The sequence below is a fragment of the Pseudopipra pipra genome, chromosome 1 (genome assembly GCF_036250125.1).
Source record: "Pseudopipra pipra isolate bDixPip1 chromosome 1, bDixPip1.hap1, whole genome shotgun sequence".
Lineage (NCBI taxonomy): Eukaryota > Metazoa > Chordata > Aves > Passeriformes > Pipridae > Pseudopipra > Pseudopipra pipra.
In genome coordinates this window covers 128,070,792-128,094,403 of record NC_087549.1, presented here as the reverse complement: position 1 = coordinate 128,094,403, position 23,612 = coordinate 128,070,792, and the positions used below count along the sequence as shown (strand labels likewise).

At 36.8% G+C, this 23,612-nt stretch overlaps 1 protein-coding gene across 1 annotated transcript in view; it reads right to left on the bottom strand.

Moving 5' to 3' along the window:
* THSD7A (thrombospondin type 1 domain containing 7A) overlaps positions 1 to 23,612 on the bottom strand; it is a 234,630-nt gene that overhangs the window by 40,541 nt on the left and 170,477 nt on the right. The window contains exons 10-14 of the mRNA XM_064676429.1: positions 21,409 to 21,524; positions 19,062 to 19,194; positions 16,055 to 16,158; positions 4,857 to 5,051; positions 2,428 to 2,691 (exon numbers count right to left, since the gene is read on the bottom strand). Coding sequence (XP_064532499.1) covers positions 2,428 to 2,691; positions 4,857 to 5,051; positions 16,055 to 16,158; positions 19,062 to 19,194; positions 21,409 to 21,524 — 812 coding nt within the window. The remainder of the gene's footprint in view (positions 1 to 2,427; positions 2,692 to 4,856; positions 5,052 to 16,054; positions 16,159 to 19,061; positions 19,195 to 21,408; positions 21,525 to 23,612) is intronic.

Below are 23,612 nucleotides of genomic sequence, written 5' to 3'. Positions count from 1 at the left end.
AGTGGTGGTGAGGTGGAGGGTGGCATGGTGGAATATCAAAGAACCAGACACCTTAATGAACTGATCTAGAGAGAAAGAATTCAAAAGAGAACAAGATCTAAAACCAAAGGGTTCAGGCTTCCCAATTTACAACAAATATAGTAATGACTGGCAAACACTTCCAGTTTACAAGGAGAGTTAAAAGAGACTTCAAATTTCCTGTGAGAAAAATAGGATGGAACTGCAGAAAGAAAAAACACAGCAAAGCAATGCCCTATTGTGTTTTGTGAAGGATGCTTGTGAGTGCTAAGATCATGTAAACAGCAGTCCTGGCTATAGTAGGAATAACAATAACACACTGTTAGTAGCTTTTCCACTGGATTATTATCCATTGTGGACACTCTGAGTGTAGGCAACATTCACTGATAAAATCTATCGGATCAGAAATTCCTATCGTGAATATATTATATCAGGGTAAACAAGGCTGGTTGAGAATATCCTTTTAAAATAATTTTTTATTCCTCTTATATCTCTTTAATTCTTGCAATGGATTTCCACCTCAAAATGCACTGCCAGGGCTTGAAAGCAGCTACATCTATACCTGCTCTACACAAAGAAATCATCCCTACCCCTTTTTGCAAACCACTTCAAGCAGCACGTTACCTACCACATACGACACCTTCAATTTCCTCTTGGAGAGACAGCTTCTTCCCTCATGTCTCCTCCCTTGGCTGTTGACACAAAAACTGACAGTCCCCATTCCTCAAGTCAATGAAAACCCATTGGCAGTGGGCCATCAGTTCCCCTAATTTCCCACAGACTGAAGTTCTTTTAGAGTTTTCCACTTTTCAAAGGTCGTTTCAGACTTAATGCTGAAAGAATATGAACTTCTAACACAGTGTCAAATATAGTTAAAGTTTAAAAAACATCACCAAAGAAATAGGAAAAAGTTTCTGTTCTGCATTCTATAACGGTGCCCTCTGAACAAATCAGATTATTCTGTGACTGTTTTTTGAGCATTCCCTGCCAGCTTTCTGAGGAGCTTTCTAATTTCCTCAGGACAACTACCCAGCCCGGGCAGATCTGTGCTCACATGACTGCTGGTCATTAGAGGCAGCTGCATCTTTTGGTACTACAAAGACGACAAATGGTCCTGGTCAGGAAAGCAATCATAGCACATCCTCTTTAGACTACACAGAACAGGCCTCAATCCAGGGCAAATAGCTGAGAACAGAATTAAAGAATATTCCCAGAGTAAAAAGAGAGATTTTCTGTCCCATGAGAGTTTAGGATTTAGACTTTGTCATTCAGATATATTTAAACGAACATATCTTCCAGTATAAGCTAACTACAGGAAAAGATGATTTTGAATAAAAATAAACATGGGAGAAAATTCTCCACAAAATTATCTTCCAGCTTTGCTTTGAGGAATTAAGCTAAAAGCTCACACTCTTCCATTGTATTACAAAGATATGCTAATAGCTTGGCTTGATACATTGAGTTTCTAATTTATCATAGCTCTAAACAGGAATTAATAGTACAAATTAAAATCTCCTGATTTAATTTAATTTAATTGATTAGCTAGCTTAAATTTACCCAACTACATAAATGAAATTTCTGTTATCTTAATTTAACATTAAAAAGTAGAATACGTATAAGAATTAAACTCACATTGACCTTTTAATGACACAGAGACTAATATCCAGCTTTTCATACCAATTGCTCAGATACAATTTTTCATTGCAAGCAGGAAAAAAAAATGAACACAAAAACTCCAGTGATGTCAATTAGCACAATTCTGGCTCACTGAAAACCATAAAGTGCCAGTTTTGATCCTAATGCTACAGATGGATCCCCTGTAGGAAGGAACACTGCTCTCTCCTGAAGCAATATAAAAAGAAAGAATATAAACTCCTTAACCGTCCTAGTTTTACACATGACAGATTTATACAGAGAAAAAGTGTTGTGTGCTGTCAAACTCAGATCAATATATTCCTGCCTGTTAAGGTGATGAAGAACAAATGGACAGAGATAATGCTACTTAAGAAGTTTAAAGCTATCTAAAGAATTTGTGGAAATAATTTCAGCCTTTCCAAAATAGTCACACATGCTTGTTTATTTTTTGAGAATTTAACCCTTCTAATTGGCTTTATTCCCAAATTTCTAGATACAGTTATCAGAAAAAATAACAAGATTTGATTTTTCATTAAAATACTTAGTAATTTTGCATGATTTTACTTTTAAATATTGCACTGTAACAATCAGTAAAAATTAAGTTTACTATTTAACAAGTCAGCAAAAACGTGTGCTGGGTTTGAAGGTATTTTGTGGGATAAAATGCAGCCTAAGCAATAAATATTAACCTGATAATTCTACTCGTACATATATTATGTTAAATTAACTAAAGCACATAAGTGAACAGAGGAAAGAAAATAGTTTTCTAAATACCGTGACTGTTGCATCGTGACGTTTCCACAAGTCGATTGTTTTGGTCGTAGCATGCCATGGCCTGGTAACGGTAGCCTTGTCCACATTCCTTAATGTCTCCTTGTACCTTCATTCCTAGCAATACTTCCATCTTACCCTCTGGTAAAATACAGTCTGACCAATTTCCCACAGGCTGAGCACTGTACTTGTCACACGGACAAAACTGATTCTCAATCAGAGGATACAATTGAGAATTTCTGCATTTATCCTTTTTCTTACTTTTTCCTAGAAAGAAGAAATAGTTGTTTCAGCAAGTTTGTATCAGTTTACATTTTTTTTCCCAAAACATTTCATTTAGACTTCTGTAACAAGTGCTTACAATCATATACATATGCTTAATATTACTTGCATTAATCTTTATTCATTTAGGTTATTGACTTGAATTTCTAAAAGTAGTGGATACTTACAATTTGCTCAAAGGCAATGCCTTTCTTTTAAAAAGACACAATCAATATTTACTTTGAATAAAAATGCTTGGGGAGTACAGTTTGAAAAAGTTAGCAATTAATCAAATATACCCTTTTTCTCTTATTTCATCAGGAGTGTGCAGTTCAATAACAAGATTTCTCTAATAAGCTCCTTCTATGAATTTGTTTCTATTCAACCCTCTTCTTGTTTTCCTTCCTTAACTGGATCATAACCATCCATTCAACTTCCCCTTCCCATTAAAACTATTTTTAATCATCTCTTTGGTAAAGTTTGCTTAGTTTTCCTTTCCATACCAGACAGTTCATACAAATTAATGTAGTAGTCTTTGAAAAAGTAGTTTTAAAAAGGTTTGTTACTTAGATATAATTAATATTCTGTAGCATTTTCCTTGCTATTCAAAACAAGGCACTAGACACAACTTTGCAGTATCCTTAGTTCTTATATTTCCTACTGCCTTTATTTAGAATAGACAACAGGTACCTCAAGAAAAGTTTATCATTCTTCTGACAACACAACATCTCATTAAATGTGCATTTCTCCTCCTCCTTTTCTCTGGAAATAATTATGAATTTACTCCAAGATTTACATGTTAGCCTATATCATTGTACATGTTCTCTGTAGCATTGCCACAGAAAATACACCACAGCACATATCACAGTCTTAGCAAGTTTGAAGGGGTTACAGCTAAAGACAGGAAGTATCACAAAGTGTTATTAGAGTGGTAGGAGAATCTGTACTTTCTTGCTTTAAAAAACAAAAAAAAATACTGTTAATGGGGGTTTTATTTTCTTTGTGGAAGCAAACCTGGCATAAAGTTTACTGGAATTATTAGTCAGTCACAGTGAGGCTTCTTGAATTTCATGAATTATTCATTGTCCACTGGTCTGATTTACAGGGGGATGGAGTGGGGGATAGGGTTTGGATCCTATCACATTCTTTCTGATGCTGCTAATGGGCACCCCCCCTTAGCTAGCTTTCCTCCACAGCAGACAATACAGACTAATTGGCAGAGAGTGGCGTGGCAGAGGCCAAGGCTCACTCTTGAGGTTTCAATTATAATTTAGAAGCACAGCATTTTTTTTTCATTTCACGCAGAAGAAACAATAATTTAAAAAAGAAAACAAACCAACAAATTAAGAACAAGTTGAAGAAAAAAATGTGTTTCTAAGTGGAACGGTGTCTATTATGTGGAAAAAGGAAAAGTTTGTGGTAAGGGTTTGGCCATCACTGGAAAACCTTTTTATTCTGTTAACTAAAACCTCAAGAAGTTTCATGGGACACAAAATAAGAGCATTAGTACTTGTGTCAAGAAATAAGGCAGAAAATTAGGCAATGTGTTGCCTCATGTGGTGATCTGCGCTGCTGGATTTAGGCAATGGAAGAACAAAGAACAAAAAGAACTTGGAGAGCAAACATTCAGCCAGAGAAAGGACTGGCTTAATCATAAATCTGACATTAAAGACTGCAGCTAAGAAGTTCAAAAGAGGCAAACCAAAGTTTAAGGTTGAAAACAGTGGTCTATAGCAAAAGGCTGAAAAGCATTCAGCTGCCATAATGATTCTAAATGCACCAAAACACCATCCAAGAAGGAAGTCCAGATGTGGGAAGAGGAAGGCAAGTAGGTTAACACTCGATCCTGTTAAGGTGAGATGATTGTTGACTTGTCTGTTGAAATTTTTTAGAAATTTATGAAATATATAACTACATTTGTAAAAAATCTTGGCATCTTGTGTTCCCCATCTTCTCTCTAGCCACTTACTCATAATTAAGTCTCTGACATATGGCAGGAGTTTTTTCTCCTGGATGCTGTTTCACTAACAGTGTATAAAGCATGACACTGCATCTGCTTTCTGCCACTATGACAAATGCTTGTCATAAGGGAACCTCAGAAATCTTCAGGTTTTAAACAAAACAGTATTAATAATTAATAAAAGAAGCATTATTTTTCTGGTTACTCTTACCAACAAGAGTGCGTTTTCTTGTCCTGACTCCTCCACAGTCCCCATTACAGGGAGAAAATTTTGACCAGTTCGTAAACTGACAATCATCTTGGCAGGGAATCTGGCACATCTGTGTTAAGGATGGTAATGGGCCAGCATATTTAAGGCACTCACTGATGTCTGCTTGTCCTCCGTCTTGTCTGCGACAAGTAATTGCTGGAAGCAAAAAGGGATGGATTCTAATTCAGCATTTTTTGTATGAATGTCTCTATTCAATTTAGTAACCAACAATATTCTACCACAAAAACACACTGGAAACCCAGAATACCTATATAAAAACTTAATATTTGCCACTAGTTTTACCTTGAATGAATACATTTGACATTTCCGATTTTTTTGAGATTTTGTTTAAATTAGTTTATAAGGACTTACCAGGAAGAAAAATCTTACAGACAACTGTAAATATTATAAAGGTTGCACCATGTTATCCACATGTGTTATACTGCTTTACAAAGACACAGCCTACATCTCAGACATTAAAAAACTTGTAATATCATTTTAAGGAACTGAATTGTGTATAAGTTATAAAGTTTTACCAGCAGAATGTATTTTAGAAAAAGGGATAGACATAAAATTTAGAAGCATAGCTGAATTCTGGATACTTCTTAACCGCTTACAACTATTGATGCCTGATGTTCTTCAGTTCTTCTTTAGTCTTGAAAAAGGGTTGAAGAACAAAGCATGTTTCCTGGGAGTGGAGGATCAGCCAATAAGGGTACAACTTTTTAGAACAGGATAGCCATGTCCTGAATAAAAACTACTTACTTAATAAGAAAAAAAAGTTCCTTAAGGAAATTTCAGGTCACACAAAAGGAAACAGTTGGAACATAAGAATAGGGCTGTTTCATTAATATAGTCCTTAACAATGACAGAATGGTTAATGTTGGAAGGGACCACTGGAGGTCACTTGGACCAACCTCCCTGCTCATGCATAATCCCCTGGAGCACATTGCGCAGGACTGTGCCCAGAAGGCTTTCAAATGTCTCCAGGGAAGGAGGCTCCACAACCTCTCTGGGCAACCCATTCCAGTGTGCGCTCTCCCTCAGAATAAAAAAGTTCTTCCTCATGTTCAGGTAGAACTTTTGTGTTCCAGTTTATGCCCATTGCCTCTTGTACTACTACATGGCACCACCAAGAAGAGCCTCTTCATACCCTCCCCTCTCAGTCTTCTTTAGTCTGAACAGGCACAACTCCCTCAGCTTTTCCTCATAAGAGAGATGCTCCAGTCCCTTAATCATCTTTGTTGCCAGTGGACCTGCTCCAGGAGCTCCATGTCTCTCTTGTACTGAGGAGCCCAGAACTGGACACAGTATTTCAGATGGGGCCTCACTAGGGATGTGTAGAGGTTCAGGATCGCCTCCCTTGACCCGCTGGCAATGCTCCTCCTAATGCATCCCAGGGTACCATTGGCCTTCTTGTCCATGAGGACACACTGCTGGCTCATGGATAGCTTGTTGTCCACTACAACCCCCAGGTCCTTCTCCACAGAGCTGCTTTTCAGCAGGTCAGTGCTCAGCCTATGCTGGTACATGGAATGCAAGACCCTGCCTTTACCTTTTTTGAATTTCAGGTGATTCTTTTCTGCCCACCTCTCCAACTTGTTGAGGTCCTTCTGAAGGGCTGCACAGCACTCTGGGTATTGGCCACTCCTCCCAGCTTTGTGTCATCAGCGAACTTGCTGAGGAGGCACTTTATCCCTTCATCAAAGTCAACGATGCCCTATTATTGTTTCTCATGTGTATTTTTTTAAACATGGTTGCTTATCTATTTTTCTGTCATAAGCCTCAGTAAACCTAGTTTTATTTTCTTTCCCAAAATAACATAAAAGTTGTTACACAGTAATAAGATTGGAAACTTCTAGTTGTTTGTTCACACAATAGAATTATATTTATGCTTCTTGGCATCTGACAGCGCAAAGTAGATGCCATAGCTCAAGACTGTGAAATAATTCAGGTCAATAATTGTTGCAGTAGCATTGCATCTGTATACATATGGGGGAATATAACTTTTTAGATCACATTCTATAATTTAAGCATAGCACTTCAATTGTGCATACAATAATTGTTTTATTAGCGTGTGAATTTAAAAAAAAATCAACTTCAACTGTTGGAGAAAAGGGAGTTTGGATGCAAAGTTTCAAAATAAAGCAGAAAATCACCTATGACTGGGGAAGCAAAGAGGCAGGCACCCATCTCTTTTATGTGACAGAACATGAGGGAATGGCATGATGCTATGTCGGGGGGAGTTTAGTTTAGATATTGGGAAAGGGTTCTTCACCCAGAGGGTAGTTGAAACAGGTTCCTCAGGGACTGGTCACCAAGCATCAAGCCTGCCAGAGTACAAGACGCATTTGAACAACCACTCTCAGGCACATGGCGTGATTCTTGGGCTTGTCCTGTGGAGACCCAGGAGCTGAAATTTGATAATCCTTGTGGGTCCCTTCCAACTCAGGATATTTTATGATTCTATGAATATGTCCTCCAGGAGGAAAAAAGGAAAAATGGCTGAGGAAACTTTTTTAATTGCTCTAAGGTAATTGTAATGGTCTAGCAACCTATGATTTCTGAAAAAAGTTTTTTTATCTGACTAGTTCTAAACTAAATTTCTTCCTCATGATGACTGTAGGAAGCTGAACTTGATGACCCACATGGTTCATTTCGAGACCGTGTGCCTACTAAAACATATCCAGAGGTCCCAAGGGCATTGTTTTTGCATCATGTATGTGGTAAAATACTGTGAAGCGGGGGCAGGGGTGGTGGTGCTGTTTTTTCTGGGATGCTAAGAAAACAACTTCCCTGATCCTTGACTGCCCTTTGGAGCAGGGCTGCCAGCATGTTTGTAATAGGCTCAGTACTGCATTAAGTTGTGCTTACTGGAGGACAGTCCAGCTGCACATTGTCTAATACAATTATTCTGTCAACCCCTATTAGTATTGGTGTAGTTTACATGAGGAAGTCTTTTTTTTTCAAATATAATGATTCAATGAGCAAAATCAAATATTTAAAAATTGAAAATCCATACTATAGTATTTCTACAATTACACTAATATTTTGGAAAAACACAATAGTAGTCAAACTACTATCTTCCAATAGAAGCTTAGGCTATGGTGTTGGATTCTTCTGAGATACTCTTCTCTGCTAATAGCACACATCAGTTTCCCCAAGGAAAAAACATAGTTCAGACTAGTTCTACCATGTGGAAATTAACAGAGGTCAAACCTAAATTCTCTGTCTTGAGTTTGACTTTGACATGTGCACACATCAGCAAAACTAATTGCATTATCTTCACTGCGTCCTCAGGGAGCTACAGGCCACTATTTCTAGCAATGAAAACTACATTATAGCCAAGGGCTAAAAGATGGTCCACTAATTAATCAATAACTTTTAATAACTTTCTTCAAAAGTTTAATACCTATTCAACATACTGCTTCTCCACCTAGTCCTTTGACAAGACATAAATATCGTTCATGGATGAACATCCTTTCTTTCTAGCTAAATTGGCTTTTTTTAAAGCCAATATTTTTTTCCCTCATCTTTCCTAGTTATTAAACGTTACTCCATGTGCAGATATCCACTCTGTCATAAATTTTTTCATACTCATATTAATGCATTTAATTTACATCAGGCAGACCCAGGTGAAAAGCTCTCCTGAGGATTAACACTTTGGGTTTTTTTCCAGATTAACTGTCAGTTGTACTGTAGCAATCAAAGCAGGAAACCTTCATTCTTGAGACCTAAATATTTCACCTTAATAACAACACAAATTAGAGGACAGCTTGGCATACTATATCAATTCCTGAATCTTAGTTTTTACACAGCCTGTCCATAACTATTCATGTTACATCTAATTGACAAGACCTGGATAATTTGCTCTATATTCTATTTTCCTACTGTTATTCTTCATATTCAAGTATCAATGTGAAAGATTTATACTCCTTATGACTGTTGAAGAATGGGTATTTTTCTATTACTTAAAGCAGGGATTTTGATAACTGTATAAATTCCATTAATACACTATTTTGGCCAGCTAACTGTCTTGACATCTGAAATACTCTTACTGTTAGTGGAGTTACTTTTTCCATTCACAGCCCAATCTGGGCAAACTCATCCCCTGCTTCTCTGATCAAACCTGTGGTTCTTTAATTATATTTGGTAGAAGTTACTGAGACTGATGATTAACTCACTATACAGAGAAGTGTCTTCAACTACTATAAAGCCATACCATGACAGGCTAATTATTTTGTCTATACAACCCTGTTATATTTATTACAGACATTAGCAGTAAGTGGAAAGAGCTCGGTTCCTCTTTTACTGAATTAAATGCAAGCGATTATTAAGTGAAAAAACAGGAATACAGCTAACAGAAAAATCAAATTTAACATGGAAACCTTTCACTTACAAAATTGCTTTGGTATTTAACAATCACTATCTCCCAGAACAAGGGTGTGAAATAAATGGCAGTCTAAATTTTCTAGACAAAGGACTCTGATGTAATTAAAACTTTATTGGACAGCATTGTTTCCACCAAGTCCCCACAGGGGACTACAGGCTAATATATTTTTTGTTGGCATAATTAAATACTGAGACTGCATTTTAACAAGTCATATTATGTGCGGGTTTATATAAAAACCTTTCCAGTGTTAACATCATTAGCATACTTCACTGAGATTTCACTGAGATGTGAGATTCAGTGACCCTATACCTAAAAATTACTTCATAAATGAAGGTGTTCTATGTCCTTTTTTAATTGTTCAGTATTTTTAGCAACAAAAACATTCTTTTTTCAATTCTAGAAAACCAGAATTATTTCAGGACACTAACTTTTCTTACACCTTCTATCCACGTTGCCTAATCTGTGATTTCATCTATGTTTATTTCTCCCTTTGTGGGACACAGCAGATTAGACACTGCATGATGAAATGTTTCTACCATGAAGTATCTTAAGCAGGAGCACATGCCCATAATATTGAGAAAATACAAGCCTGTGGAACATAAAGCGCTCTATATGTTCCACAGAGAATAACAATATATTTCTGCAAAATAAAGTTGTCTGGAGATTCCGGCTCTTGTGTTGCAAAAAATACCAAAAAACCAAACAAAAAAACCCAAACAAAAAACCACTCATGTAAACACTGCTTTTGAGCAGTAGTCCAACTACTTACTTCAGTATAAATCCTGATGTTGACCACTGTCCTTTGCAATGACTAAAACATTAACTAGGCAATAGGGCACTCTTATCTGTTAAGTCTTAACAACATTAAAATAATAGTTTATAGCTCCATGAAGAGCAGCAGTCTTTCATAATTTTGTCTTCTTTTCTGTACTTTCAATAAGGGCATGAAACTCCCACAAGAGCAATCTCCCCCATCTCCATAAGCGAGGCCTGCTTGACTAAAGATGGAGGACAGGGCTTTTCACCACAGGTTCTGCCTCCAAGCCTCCCTGTGGCACAAAGAAGCCTGAAAGGCCTCTGCGTGTGCTAATGGCCATCCTGAGAAACTTCCTCCTATTCTCAGTTTTTCAAATAAGTCTACAGACACCCTGTGAATGAAGAATTACAAGAGCTCGGGATCAGGTCTGTAATAAAGGCCAGTCCCCAGTGACATCAAGTATGGCTATCCAGGCATTTTCTCTGACAGCCAGGTTACTTTAACTTCTATTTAAATTTACAAATAACCTTCCTCTTTCTATTTCACAATATGTTGACAGTTTTCACAATTTTCACCCCAATCCTCCTACAAAACTCCGAGGAAAATTCATGGTGGCAAGGACTGCAGGTTGTGCATCCTTCTGCAAATCTCTTTCGGTCACTGGGATAGGTCTTACCATGTGCATCCATCCATATACATCATGATGGGATTAGGCTATTGCAGTTTGGGCACTCAAGCTTCTCATCTGCTACATGTCCTCTTTACTAGCATTGGGATGCCGTCCAACAAACCCTACTTAAATTTGAAGGAGCTACTGGTGAAACAAGCCATTTTAGTAACTTTCCTAGGTTTTCCTATACAATTTCAAAGGGATTTGAACTGTGTTTTTAAGTTTCTTCAAAGTCATCAAAGCTGAGGTTTACTAACATCAATATAAGATAGTATAACATAACACATACCTGCCTAAGTTGTTCACCATTTCAAACTTCATTTTTCTATCTCATTGAGCAGACTACTAATCTGAAATTAGATCTATGAGCTAATAAATGCCAGCCTTAAAGATACAAAGTAATATCTCTCAGCACCCCTAACCCTAATTTCTCTCACTGCCCCATCAAATATTAGTAGCTTGGGTTTGTTGAGGATTTACTTTCTCATTCTAGTTTTTGGTTGGTTGTAGTTGTTTCATTTTTATTTTTTGTGGGAGGTATTTTGTAATTGCCAACATTGTGCATCTCCCTCCTGGGTTTCAGGTGACTCATTAAGACATCTGATCAACTTACTCTTGCTAACTGAGAAACAGCTTATGAAAATAAACACAACATAAATGTTGCAGTAAAATATGGGGGTTTTCTATATAGAAAGTATTCTATATTTTTCTATATTTCTAGTCTATATTATAGAAAACATTTCTATATTTTTCTATATTTCTATATTTCCTTTTTCTTGAGGTCAAAAGGAAGTTTTAAACTACTTGCTGATGAACCTATCATTGTCTCTTGAGAGTTTTGAAAAGACAGAAGTCTTAAGTTGCTTCAATTCTGTAATACATTCCTCCTCTGCTAAAAGGTACTGTTAAAAGGCATTTTATCAGTGATAACAGCTTCAGATTTTCATTCATCATAGAAATTCAACACAACTGTCATGACTACCTGCCTTCTTCAAATAAAGTTCATGCCTACAACAATGAATTTGCTGCTCACATATTAAGTGCTATGTTACTATGCTTAAGATTAGATATAAATGCTCGCCCATTATTTGCATGAATAGCTAACAAACATGCTTTTCTAAAAAAATTAAAGAAATTTTTTTTTTAAAACAAGACTCAGAAAACACCAAACCTTTTTATTCTCTTTCCCCTGCTTTGACCCAAGCTACAGTTTTGTGATACTCATTAAAACTGACATGATTTGTAACAAAACCTTCATTATACAAGACAGATAGAAACAGAGCTGTCTTTAACAATGAATCACAATTCTAAATTTTATGATTCACCCAAGTATCTCGTTTGCCAAGAAGGACCAAATGTGATAAAAAAGCTGAAGAATGGAAGTGTAAGTAGTAAAGCTGTGATATAAAGCAAGGCATGCATATGCTCTAGTTACAGACTCTTAAGATCTAATGAGTCACTTTTAATGATTCCTAACTTCTAGTTTTTTCCTTCAAATTTAATTATCTTTCTAACTAAAATATTAACAGTAACAGACTATTTTGTTCAAAACAAACTGCTAATGAATGCATGGTCAGATATGCCTTTTCCCTGTTCTTGCTTATTTAACACATTTGCTGATACACTGTAGTGTTTGTGCGTGGGCCATCAGATCAGAAATAGGACAAGCTGATAGCAATGGCAACATCCCTTAGCACTGAAAAAGAGAACTGAGAACTCTTCCCACATACAAGAATGCAATTACTTGCTCTACTGAGTATTGACATGAAATGAAAGGACAATCCACAGGATATCAAAGGGCAGAGATTACTTCTACAAGATTATTGTTTCACTCTGTCATCAAAAGTAAATTAGCACGAACAGATGAATGAATGTGTGATTTTTACATTCATGAGTTCCAGAAATTTGAAAGAGAACTCTTTCTCTATTGAATAAGAAATGCTACTATGTCAACAATATGATCAATATTTTTACAGAAATCACCAACAGTTAAATGTGCTGTTCAAAATATCTGCATTCCAGTAGCAATTATACATGCAATATCAGAATGTTATACCAAATGGATATTTCAGTGCTTAGCATTTCCTGGTTTTGGGGTGGTTAAAAGGACTTGCACGGTAGTAGCTCAGTCCTTTCTGTATCTACATCATAAAATATTATTCAAATAAATAATTTATAGTACAGACTTTTTTAATGATATATTATCAATCAAAGTTTTTCATGGCCTGTAGAAACCTTATTTATGAGAATCCAAGTATGCAGGAGGGAGACATAAATTAGCAGAGAGAGGGGATGAAACCCCTTCCAGAATCTTTCTTCAGAAACCAGTAAAATCTTTCTAATGCTGTCCAGGGTAGAGCTCAGTCAGACAGATGCTTGCTCTCAGGTCAATCTCCCTTCAGTTAGCACTTTGCATGAAATCAACTCTTGTGCAGGGGACCAAACAAAATAATGTGTTTTGCTAAAAATTCACACATGACAATTTTCATGGTAGAATTCAGAATGTAAGAGGGGAAAGGGAATGTGTTGATGCCCTGTGTAGAAAATAACCTACATTAAACAAACAAAGAACACTATTCATTCAAAATGTAATTTTCTGATGTGTGAAGTAACTGATAATCTCTAGAATTACAGAAGTGTGTTTTCCAAAATGAAATTTACTTTTCTACAAAAATTCAACTTTTACTTCCAAATCATATTAATTGTAAAGGTAAAATATTTTATTTGTCTCAATCTAAGGAAAAGCTGTACTAGTTTATTTAGCTCCTCCAGGCTATCAGTTTACATTACTGAGGACAAAACTAAAAGATATATTCAACACATTGTGAGGTATTAAAACACTGAGACTTGATACATAACATATCTGTGTTTGAAACTTAGATTTTAATTTACACCACGTACATAAATGGGAAAAATACTGGGCAAAAAAAATCTCTGTCTTTAAGTGTCCCTGTAATGTTCACCACTGCAACAGCCTAAACAATATTTAGATTCATATTTAGATATTTGGACTGAGGCACAAACGAACTTTGGTTGTCCAGCTGAATAACTAGTTCTGTGAATTCTACAATAAAATTTATACATGGCATATATTTAAAAAAAAAACAGGAGCAAACAAAATCTTCCTTTCTAATGGTTTATCTCAGAATTATTGACAGGATTCTATCAAAACCACCTGCTTTCTTCAGGCTTAGCTGCAGCAGGGGTTCCTAATGAACGATTACTGATCCTACCACTTTATCACATTACACTAGAGAGCTACTACCATTATATTTGCTTGTAGGAACAAGATTACTGTTTGAATATATCATCTTTCAAAAGATCGAACTCTGTGTAGTACCAAAGAGAAATTCTGCCAGACTGTTCTACCAGATTTGAAAACTGCATGCCCAGTAATTCCAAAATCATGTATTGTTCCATATGTGTGTGCCCTGCACATGATTTGAGCTACATTAAAAAAAAAAAAAGAATCTCTCATGACAGGAATAATAAAACCCAATCTGCATGCAGTACAATTAGCTATCTTTCCTTATTAACTGGCTTTGAGGAAAAGTCAAGAGATTTAGGTACTACCATGCAAGTACAGAAGACAACACTTTGTACTATCTGAACTCCTACCTTCTGTCTAACACAGAAATCTTATTTCTTCAGTGTGCAATTTGAATGTATCCTCCATAGCTGCTAGAAATAGATTGCATTGTGATAGACCTTTGAAATAATTACCACAGCCAGAAGTCTTTTGTGTTAGTAGGCAATTCCTTCAGGTTTCAATGCTTTCAGGCAATGCCTTCAGGTGGTAAGCCCTAAATTGATCTCCTGTAACACTTTTTTTAGTAAGCGGTAGGAGCTACTAGCTTAAGATTTACTCTATGACTTTTTTAAGTATACCATAACCTCCTTTAATAGTGCAAGGAAGTTAATGACCTGAACATTTCACTTCTGCAGTTAGCAGTGTCCTTGCTCAGGAATGCTACAATCTGCTGAGCAAATAGTGCTTCAATAGATAGGAGTTTGCACTCAAAAACTGGCAAAGGAGAAAAACCTTCCTGGAATTCAAGGTTGACTAGTAGTTCAAAGCAATTCAATTACTGTTACACAGTAAGAAGGAATTGCATCCTAAAAACCCTTCTCCTGACTATATTTAACAGATACACAATTCTGTTAAAACCACTGCATTCTCTATGAAAACAGGTGAGAGTAGAACTGTATTTGGATGCAAAAATTATTTGCTATGAAATGGAAATGGTGCAAAAATGTCTGGATTGTTGGGCTCAAAGGGTCAGTGGTTTCCAAGCCCAGCCAGCAGCTGGTTAAGAGTGTTGCACCTCAGTGGTTAATTCCAGGAGCAATTCTGTTTAGCCCCTTTATCAACCTGTACAGAAAGCATCCTCAGCAAGTTTGAGGACAATGCTAGTCTGAGCAGTCAGTACTTACCTGGAAGGTAGGGCTGCCATTCAAAGGACCTTGACAGCCTGTAGAAATGGGTTGGCACTGAACTTTAATTGTATAAATGCAAAGTCCTGCATCTGTCATGCTCCTATTGCTCTCTGTGACTACCTTAATTTGAGGGCATAGAGAAGAGATAATCAAACTGTTCTCAGAGATATGCAGGGAAAGGGTGAGGGGTCACAGACAGAAATTGCATCAGGGAGCAAGTGTCAGAGAGGCTGCAGGATCTCCATGCTGACAGATTCTCCAGACATACTGAGATATGGCCCTGAGCAACCTGTTCTAGTCTGAGTGGGATTTAACTTTGAAACTGGCACTACTCTGGGTAGAGGGTTGAATAAAGGACTTCCAGAATTTCCTCTCAGATGAAAATTATTGTAGGGTTCTCCAACCCTAAACTTTCAAACAAACACAGGGTGCAAGACCCTTTATTTCTGTCTAATGGATATACTCATAAACATGTCTGCACATCCTTACCATGAAAAATGTCACATTTTCACAGGTGAATTTACAGCTTTTCTACAAAAAGAAGTATGTAAAGTCAGCCATCCTTTTCTTCTTCTTTTTGAAAACATACTTTCTACAAACACCTATGAAAACTTGATTCAAGTAAGGATGGTGAAAAAAACTGAACAAAAAATATAAAATTAGTGACTAATGTGGTATCTATATTTCAAAGTAAATCAACACCGATATTTTATGAGTAAAACATTTGACAAATATCAGTTATGATTCACCCTGCCATATTAGCATTCAGTATTTTCCTTTGCTGATGAACATAAAGGTAGATAAATTAATATTACGTTATAATGACTAAAATTTTAGGCATTTCTCACACCAGTGCAGCTATAGATTTCTAAGGACTAAATTACAGAAACAAAGGGTCTAACCTCTTGCTTGTAGCCCAGGTCCACAAGTCTCATGTGCTCCCGGACTGTCTTGGCGCACATACCATGGTACGAGCTGGCACCTGCGCCATTTGTGGGTCTTCCACCTGAAATGAGAAGGGAAGTAATCAGCTTCAAACAATCCATCTACATTTGTAGCCATCAAACTTGAGGCAGCACAAGTGTTAGAAACTACCATAAGCTGTTGCTTGTTATTACTAACTGGACACAGACAACTCACAAAACCCAGTAACAATACCATAAACTTATCCCCATTTCTGTTAACTTTTTTTCTCCTTTTAGGATGAGGCCACTTAGGACACAGTGAAGAAAGGTGGAGGCAAAGGAGGGAAGAGAAAGTAAACCATATATATTTTCAAGGATTTCAAAGCATGAAGGTACATTAACACTACCTAACTAATACACAGTGAATACATTAACGCAAAGCACTAACACAGTTATAAGAGATATGAGAAAGAAATTTTAAAAAAGAAAACTATACAGAACAATAAAATTATATGAACTGAATACCCATTTAACAGAAGAACTCCTTTGCTATGGATTTATATCTGAGCATGCTCAGAGTATTTTACAAGTCAATAAGATGACATGCTAAAATTTGAAAAGGGGACTTAGCAAAGGGACACTAGCAGTTCATAAAAACAACTTGGACCCATTAAGTAAGGATGAATTTTAAACACTACCATGTCCTAATAAACCTCCCCTCTTTCTCACTTTCTTTTACTTCCTGTCTTTTTTCCACTTATATGAAGCAAAGGTGTGTTGAAGTTTCCCAAATACATTCCAGAGATAAGACTCCAGGATTGATTTCTCATTAAGGCAATACTGGAATTGTCTTTTGGCACTAAGTACTGTCACATGAAAAGTGAATTTCTTTATCTTTTCCTTCTTTTCCCCAGGTCTTTTCTTCCCCCACTCCCTTAGGTATGCCTTGCAACACAACAGTAAATGGAGCAATTCTGCTTTGCTTGAGCACAAACAAGTCTTGGAGCTACAAAGATAAGGTAGGATGAACAAAGTTTTAGATTTTTATTTTGTTTTCTCAAATTTACAAGGGTAAAGTTGTCACAACAAGCAAATTCCCTTGCTAAGCTTCATTTGCCAAATGCTATTCCAGAAGAAGAAATAAGAAGCAAAAAAGAATGGCAGCTACAGTAAAGTAGCTTCGGTCAGCTCTTCCCTGGCTGGAATTTTTTTCTACGCAAAAAGCTTTTTCTTAAATACGTTACCACAGAGGCGTTACTAAAACTTCTAACTGGCTCTCCTCCTTGGTCTGCACCAGGAAGACCACCCTGGAGCCATCCATCATCGGCTCCCAGGTGGGGAAAACCACATAAACCTATGACAAGTTTCACTGCAACTTGCCTCTATGGGACAGCAACCGAACTAAGGCACGAGCCAACTGTGTGTGTGAGTCCATCTGCTGTAGCATGTGTGCAGGTCAGAAAGATGTTAAAAGAAATGTACAGAACATGTGTTTGGTATTAGTTCATGTCATGAAATATAAATGACCTCATCTACCACTCTCTAACAACTCTTCTTTCTTCTGCTCAGCACATTGTCATGCAGTTCAGATACTGAAGATACTGAAGAGATGAGAAGCAGCTAGCATTTTAAAAGATAAAACTCTGACTCTCATTTTGACTAGAAAAAGTTCTTGAGCTCTGTTTCTCTGATGTTTGGAGTACTGATTTTGGTAGCTTCCCAATGCTCTTTTAAATCCTTTAAATCTTCTCATATCCTTTAGTTGCATAGAGTGTGATCTCCGAATGAATTTGCAATGATAATTCTTCCCAGATGATGAAAGCAACACATTTCTTTAATCTCAATTTCTTTTCATTAAAATAAGCCTAAATTCTATTTGTACCTCTGCAACAGAGAGTAGTTTCATAAAACAAAACAAAAAAATCTTTTTATTATTTTGTCAAGTAAATCTTGACTAAAATCTAAAACTAGCTGCATCAGAATTTTCTAAACTTTGTCTGTATCAACAGCTAGATCTTGTTGTATGACTAGACCTTCCCACACCACTCAGATGGATTATACAGAACTACTCACAGATTTTCTTAATCAGTGATGGTGGAGATCCCCACCTACTGGAATAGTCTTCAACATTCTGTGGTGAAGATTAGAACAACACAGAGGACACAGGGAATATGGGGATACATTCAATTCTGAACTATCTCAGGGCTTAGATGGATAGAAAGATGAAGGATACAGTGGGTGGCACAGTGTGGCATCAGAACTCAGCTCTCCTGCGGAAAAAATCTCTCACTCTGCACCCTTTGCAGAGAATGAATTCAAGTGGGACAGACTTTTGCCCAGGAAGAACTCTCTTGTAACTTTATTACTCCACATCTATATACAGACTTTCTACTGACCCTGAGTCCCAGCTCTCCAGCCAGGCAGATGTTTCTTTATCTCCCCACATACCACACACATTCATGTGACTGCTTCCAGCCAGAGAGAACAACCACGCTTCAAGCGGCTTTCCAGCTTGACCTTGTGGTTTTTTTCACACACACACACTAATATTAGCTCTGGCTAGCTCAGGACCACAATATTTTTGCTTTAGTATTTTCTCCCTCTTTTATCATCCAGGTGGCTGGCGTTGTCCATCCAGCCGCTCCTACACTTTCCTAAACGGATAAGATTGCTGTTTGGTGCTTTGGAATTTGGAAAGATAGATTTTTTTTACACGTATAAATGTAAAAACAGATTCTAGGAAAAATTTATGCTGAAAAGTAATTCTTAGCTGTTACGCTGTTCCTGCAAAGGAATTGGAACAAAATGAAACAGTGATTCACTATGGGCCCAACCAAGTCTACATATCTGTTCTGAAACCTTGATTTAGATATGCATTCCTTTTTTCTAAATAGTACATGTTAGAAAAGAACCTCCTGTTAAGAAGTGGAATTCAGCAAGCCTTAGAGGTAGTACAAGTTGAAAAATCATGTTTGAGCCATTTCTGGTGGATTGTCTCTCATACCTGTAGCTATGGCAGACAGGAGAAGCTTCACATTCCCTTTCCTCAAACAAAGAGTCTGGGCACTCTCGACCACCGTTGGCGGGGAGCTGGATGATGACTCGGTGACGGGATTGCTTCCTTACTGTGACACCCCCTGCAAAGAGTACAAGAGCTTGTTTCTCCTGCTACTATATAGGGATGACAGTAATTAGAGGGAAAACAGGACTTAACAGGTATTTGAACTGATTGCTATAATATCGACATGCTATTTTGCCCATAAGCAGAAAAATTAAGACTAATAGAAAAAATAGTTTCAGCTAAAGGCCAGGAAGCAGAACTAAACATAAAGCAATAGCAGCAATAGTGAAAAAATGACTGAACAAATGAACAGACAGCTGAAATGAATACACAGTTCAAATGAACAAAAATTAAACCAGCTCAGTTTGCTGCTACACTTTCCAGTTTGAAGGTATAAGCTTGCCTAATCATTTGCATGTAAAACCAGAGACAGAAATTCCACTCTAGAATTCCTTTGCAGTTTACAGCTTTTAATTATTATAGTCATTCATTATTAATGATAAACAATAAATAGTCTCTACAGGAATTTTGATTTCAGTCATCTTCGGGTATCAGTTCTTCAGGCAGAAAATTAAGGGAAAAGCTACAGATCTGTATTAGTTCCACGGCAATGCCTAATACAGAAATACTGTTAGGTTAAAATCTTGGATTATTTTTTTTTCAGTGAGCAGTAGAGCGGACATTTGGCTGACTTGGTTGCTATCAGCTTTGGGTGGGTTATTACAGCAGCTGCAGCTTGTCTGAACACAGAAGAGTGCTGGACCACAGCCAAGGAATTGTAATTAGGAGCAAGCAGTAGGAGAATCCCGGTGGTGGCTCTCCAGCACCTGGCTGCTTTTCAACACATAGGAAACCCTTCACTCCCGAGTCAAACAGCTCCAGGAGATGCCAAGAGGTGTCACAAGGGACAAGACAGACACGCAGCCCAGCAAAGCTACTGACCAGCTTGCTGACACAAATGGGTAAACCCTATGAAACAAAAATTGTTTGTGTAGTATAAAAGGAGTTCAACCACTGAATGGACATGACGCCTGTAGTAGTTCACAAATATACTGTTTAATAGAAGTCTGCATGCTAGTTTGTAGTAAATATTTGTGAAGATATGCTCATTGCATTGAGAACTTTCTTAAAACTCGCAGAAATGAGAACAGGAAAGGATGACATTTTTGTCCAAGATGATCTGCTCTAACAAAAATATTTCAGAAAGAATAATTAATACTGCTGCAAAATAACACACTATGTAATGATTAATAACTATTTCATAGTTTCAGATTTAATGGTTTAAATTCTCTGCTCTTTTTCAAAGGTTATGGATTTAAGTCTTCCTAGCCCTTTTTTTCATTTGTTAAACAGTAACAGGAATTACTGCAAAAATGCCTTTTTGCTTGTGTCCTTTATAAAGCATATAGAATTGGCCACGGCAATCCAAGTCTGTATGTTTGATATAACTGTATCTTACATTCTAATAATCTGGTTGCTGTGAGTAATCACCATGTCCCACACAGGGATTAGCACCCTGTGGAACAGGATGTATTACAGAGGCTACCTGTAATAGTACATATTAGAAAAACAACTCCTGTTAAGCTTAAAAAAAGAAATAAGGCATAAAAATGTGGCTAATATTAAGCCTGTCATCACTCTTCAACTTCATGTATGATTTCATGTCTCAACTTCATGTATGATTTCAATGTAATAAGAATTCAGGGGAGACTTGCACTGTTTTTAAGAGCTTTGCCAAGTGTAATAAAATGGTATTGGATTATATGTTTAAATCAGAGCATTACCATCACTGTAAAGTCTTCTGATTTTTATTAACTTTCCTTCAATTTTCCTTGGAGTAGAAGCAGCCAGCCAAAATTATATACAATTACATATCTATTTATCTACCTGCTTTTCTCCTGGTATATAAAGCCTCAGTTTTCTGACGAGCAAACAGCCTAAGCTTAAGGATTTCCAAAGCCCAAATCTGTCAATTTTATAATCTGACAATTAAAATGCTACAATTGTACAAGTATCTGTTTTGGTGTTACATTAAGAGATATGTGTTTAGTCCATGACTAGTTATCTCTTTATCTGTGTAAGACGCAAAAGAGAGTTTGTAACATTAGGTAAAATGGGGGAAAAATCTATAAGCAGATGCATATAGAAAATGTATAGAAAAACTATTATTTTCATCAAAAACTTTATGTCCTCCTTGCAGCTGCTGTACCAGACATGTCCTCTGTCACAAAGAGATGTGTATCTGCCAAAAGTGACTGTTAGTCTAACTCCACACAATGGATAAAATTACCTTCTTGACATGAAGAAGGACACATTGTCCAGTCACTGAATGGAGTCACAATACAGTCCTTCCTACAGGGAAGCAGACAAGGTCTCACAGTTTCAGGTCGAAGGCTTTCAGGGCATCTAAAAAAAAACGACAAAGAAGCATTATCAAATAAACAATCATTCTGCAGTGAAAGGGTGAATCATGAGAGGTACTGAATGCCTGCAGGCAGATGAGGGCAGTGCTAGTTGCCTAGAATTCACCAGGATGGAGCACAGACAGAAAAACCATTAGCAAAACTATCACCTCTGGTGAAGACAAGACAAGCCAAACCCAGTGTATTCTATACCTGGGATTTAACTTAAATAATCATTGTTCCTCACCCACCATGCCAGATTCTGTTCTTTTCAGGGTTATTTTCAAGTTTCCACATAATTATGAAGAAAAGCCACCTCATTTTGCTTAACAAAATACAGTTTTAGGTCTCATGACTTTACCGGAAGTATAAAATCCGGAAGGAGGCTTATTTAAAATAACACTGCTAAATCAGGAACAAATAGATATAAACTGACAATGATTATGAGAGAAACCAGAAAATGATTTGAAACTGCCTGATCAATGAGACTGAGAAAGACTGTCAGAAAAGACAAAAATCCTCACTTGTTTTAGGAAGAGGCTTGATCAGCATATAAAAAGGATTATTGGACTGCCACATATGGGACTCATTACCCAGGTCATTTTCCCCCTTCTGTGAGGATTCTGTCCCTTTTCATCAAGGACAAACAACTCTCTACTTGATCAGAATGATGCAATAACTCTCAAAGAAATACTGCAAATCTTTAAAATAATTTCAAAATTACTATTGCTCTAAAAGCATAAAGACTGCGGACTGTCAGAGGAATATGTGAAGATGCAAGAACAACATCACTTCCATATTTCAGAGCTTTTCCATCATTACAGAAAAACATCACTGTGACTAGCTTTTCCTCTTGTGGCTGCTGGGCAACTGGTACCAGAGAGGTGAGACACTAGTTTAATATTTAGAGTTCAACAGCTGGGAAATCTTGACTTGTGTAAGGCATCTTTATTGCCAGTCCAAAGGAAGTAAAGCAAGTCTAATGGTGAACTATCAAGAAAATATGGTCTCCACAGTCAGTGGAGAACTATGCCTGTGCTGTGTTAGGAGGACAAAAGCTGAGTTGCAGCTTTTCAGGAACATATTCTTCAGCAATAACACTTGCTAGTTCATGTTTTTCATCAGTTGTTTCTGCATTTTCCTGTCAATTCACATAAGCTTCTCAATGTATGATCCATTACCATGAACAAGCACCAACTCCTTGGTGCCCTCTTATAACAACATCTCCATCCTTTCTCTTCTCTCCCCTTCCACCAATGTTAAAGACCATGAAATAACATAGCTATAGCAACACAAATCTCCATCACTTTTCTGTAAGCTCTCTCTACATTTCTAATTCAAATTGTGCCTTGTTTCTATGTGATTCATAAAATCAGATTCTTATATGCATGGGTGTACTATATGTGAACAGGTACACTTTGAAAGAAACCTCTGCTACCAATCATATATGTTAACTATGTTGGCAGAAATTTTCTCTAAGGTGAAAATAAAAAATGCTTCTGAAAAGTATTGAACATTGGCTTACTAATGGCTTTTCTTGCATTGGCTTTTTCCTTAAAGAACGGGAGGAATTATAAGCATACAAAAGAGTTTGAAATATACTCATTCACCATTTCACTGAGAACTTCATCTTTCAGAAGCACTGAACACTACAATTCCTCTTCAGATACTTAAGCAAGGCAATTAGTTCAATTAGAACACCATTTCTATCCTTTATATTGTTTGTATTTACTATATGTGGTTTAAAGCGAAATATTGATTTTTTTGCAGTCCTTACTCAAGGTCAAATTAAACAGAAAAGATACATGCTGAAGTCTGTAACTTCTGAGGCAGATAAGGCCAATAATATTGATTGTATGGTACCACAGTAATCCTTTTTATTAAGGGGAGTTTAAAACAAGGTTCCTATTTACATTTTCATGTTAAATGTCTGGGTCTTTAAAAATGATTCTGTGATTTTAATGTGACAATTTGAAGCATCAACTGAGACCTTTTTTCATTTCACATGATTAATTTATGAAAGAATAAAACAGCCTTCCTCCAAAAATTTAAGGTCAAATCACAGGCACAGACATTAACAATAGATTTCAAA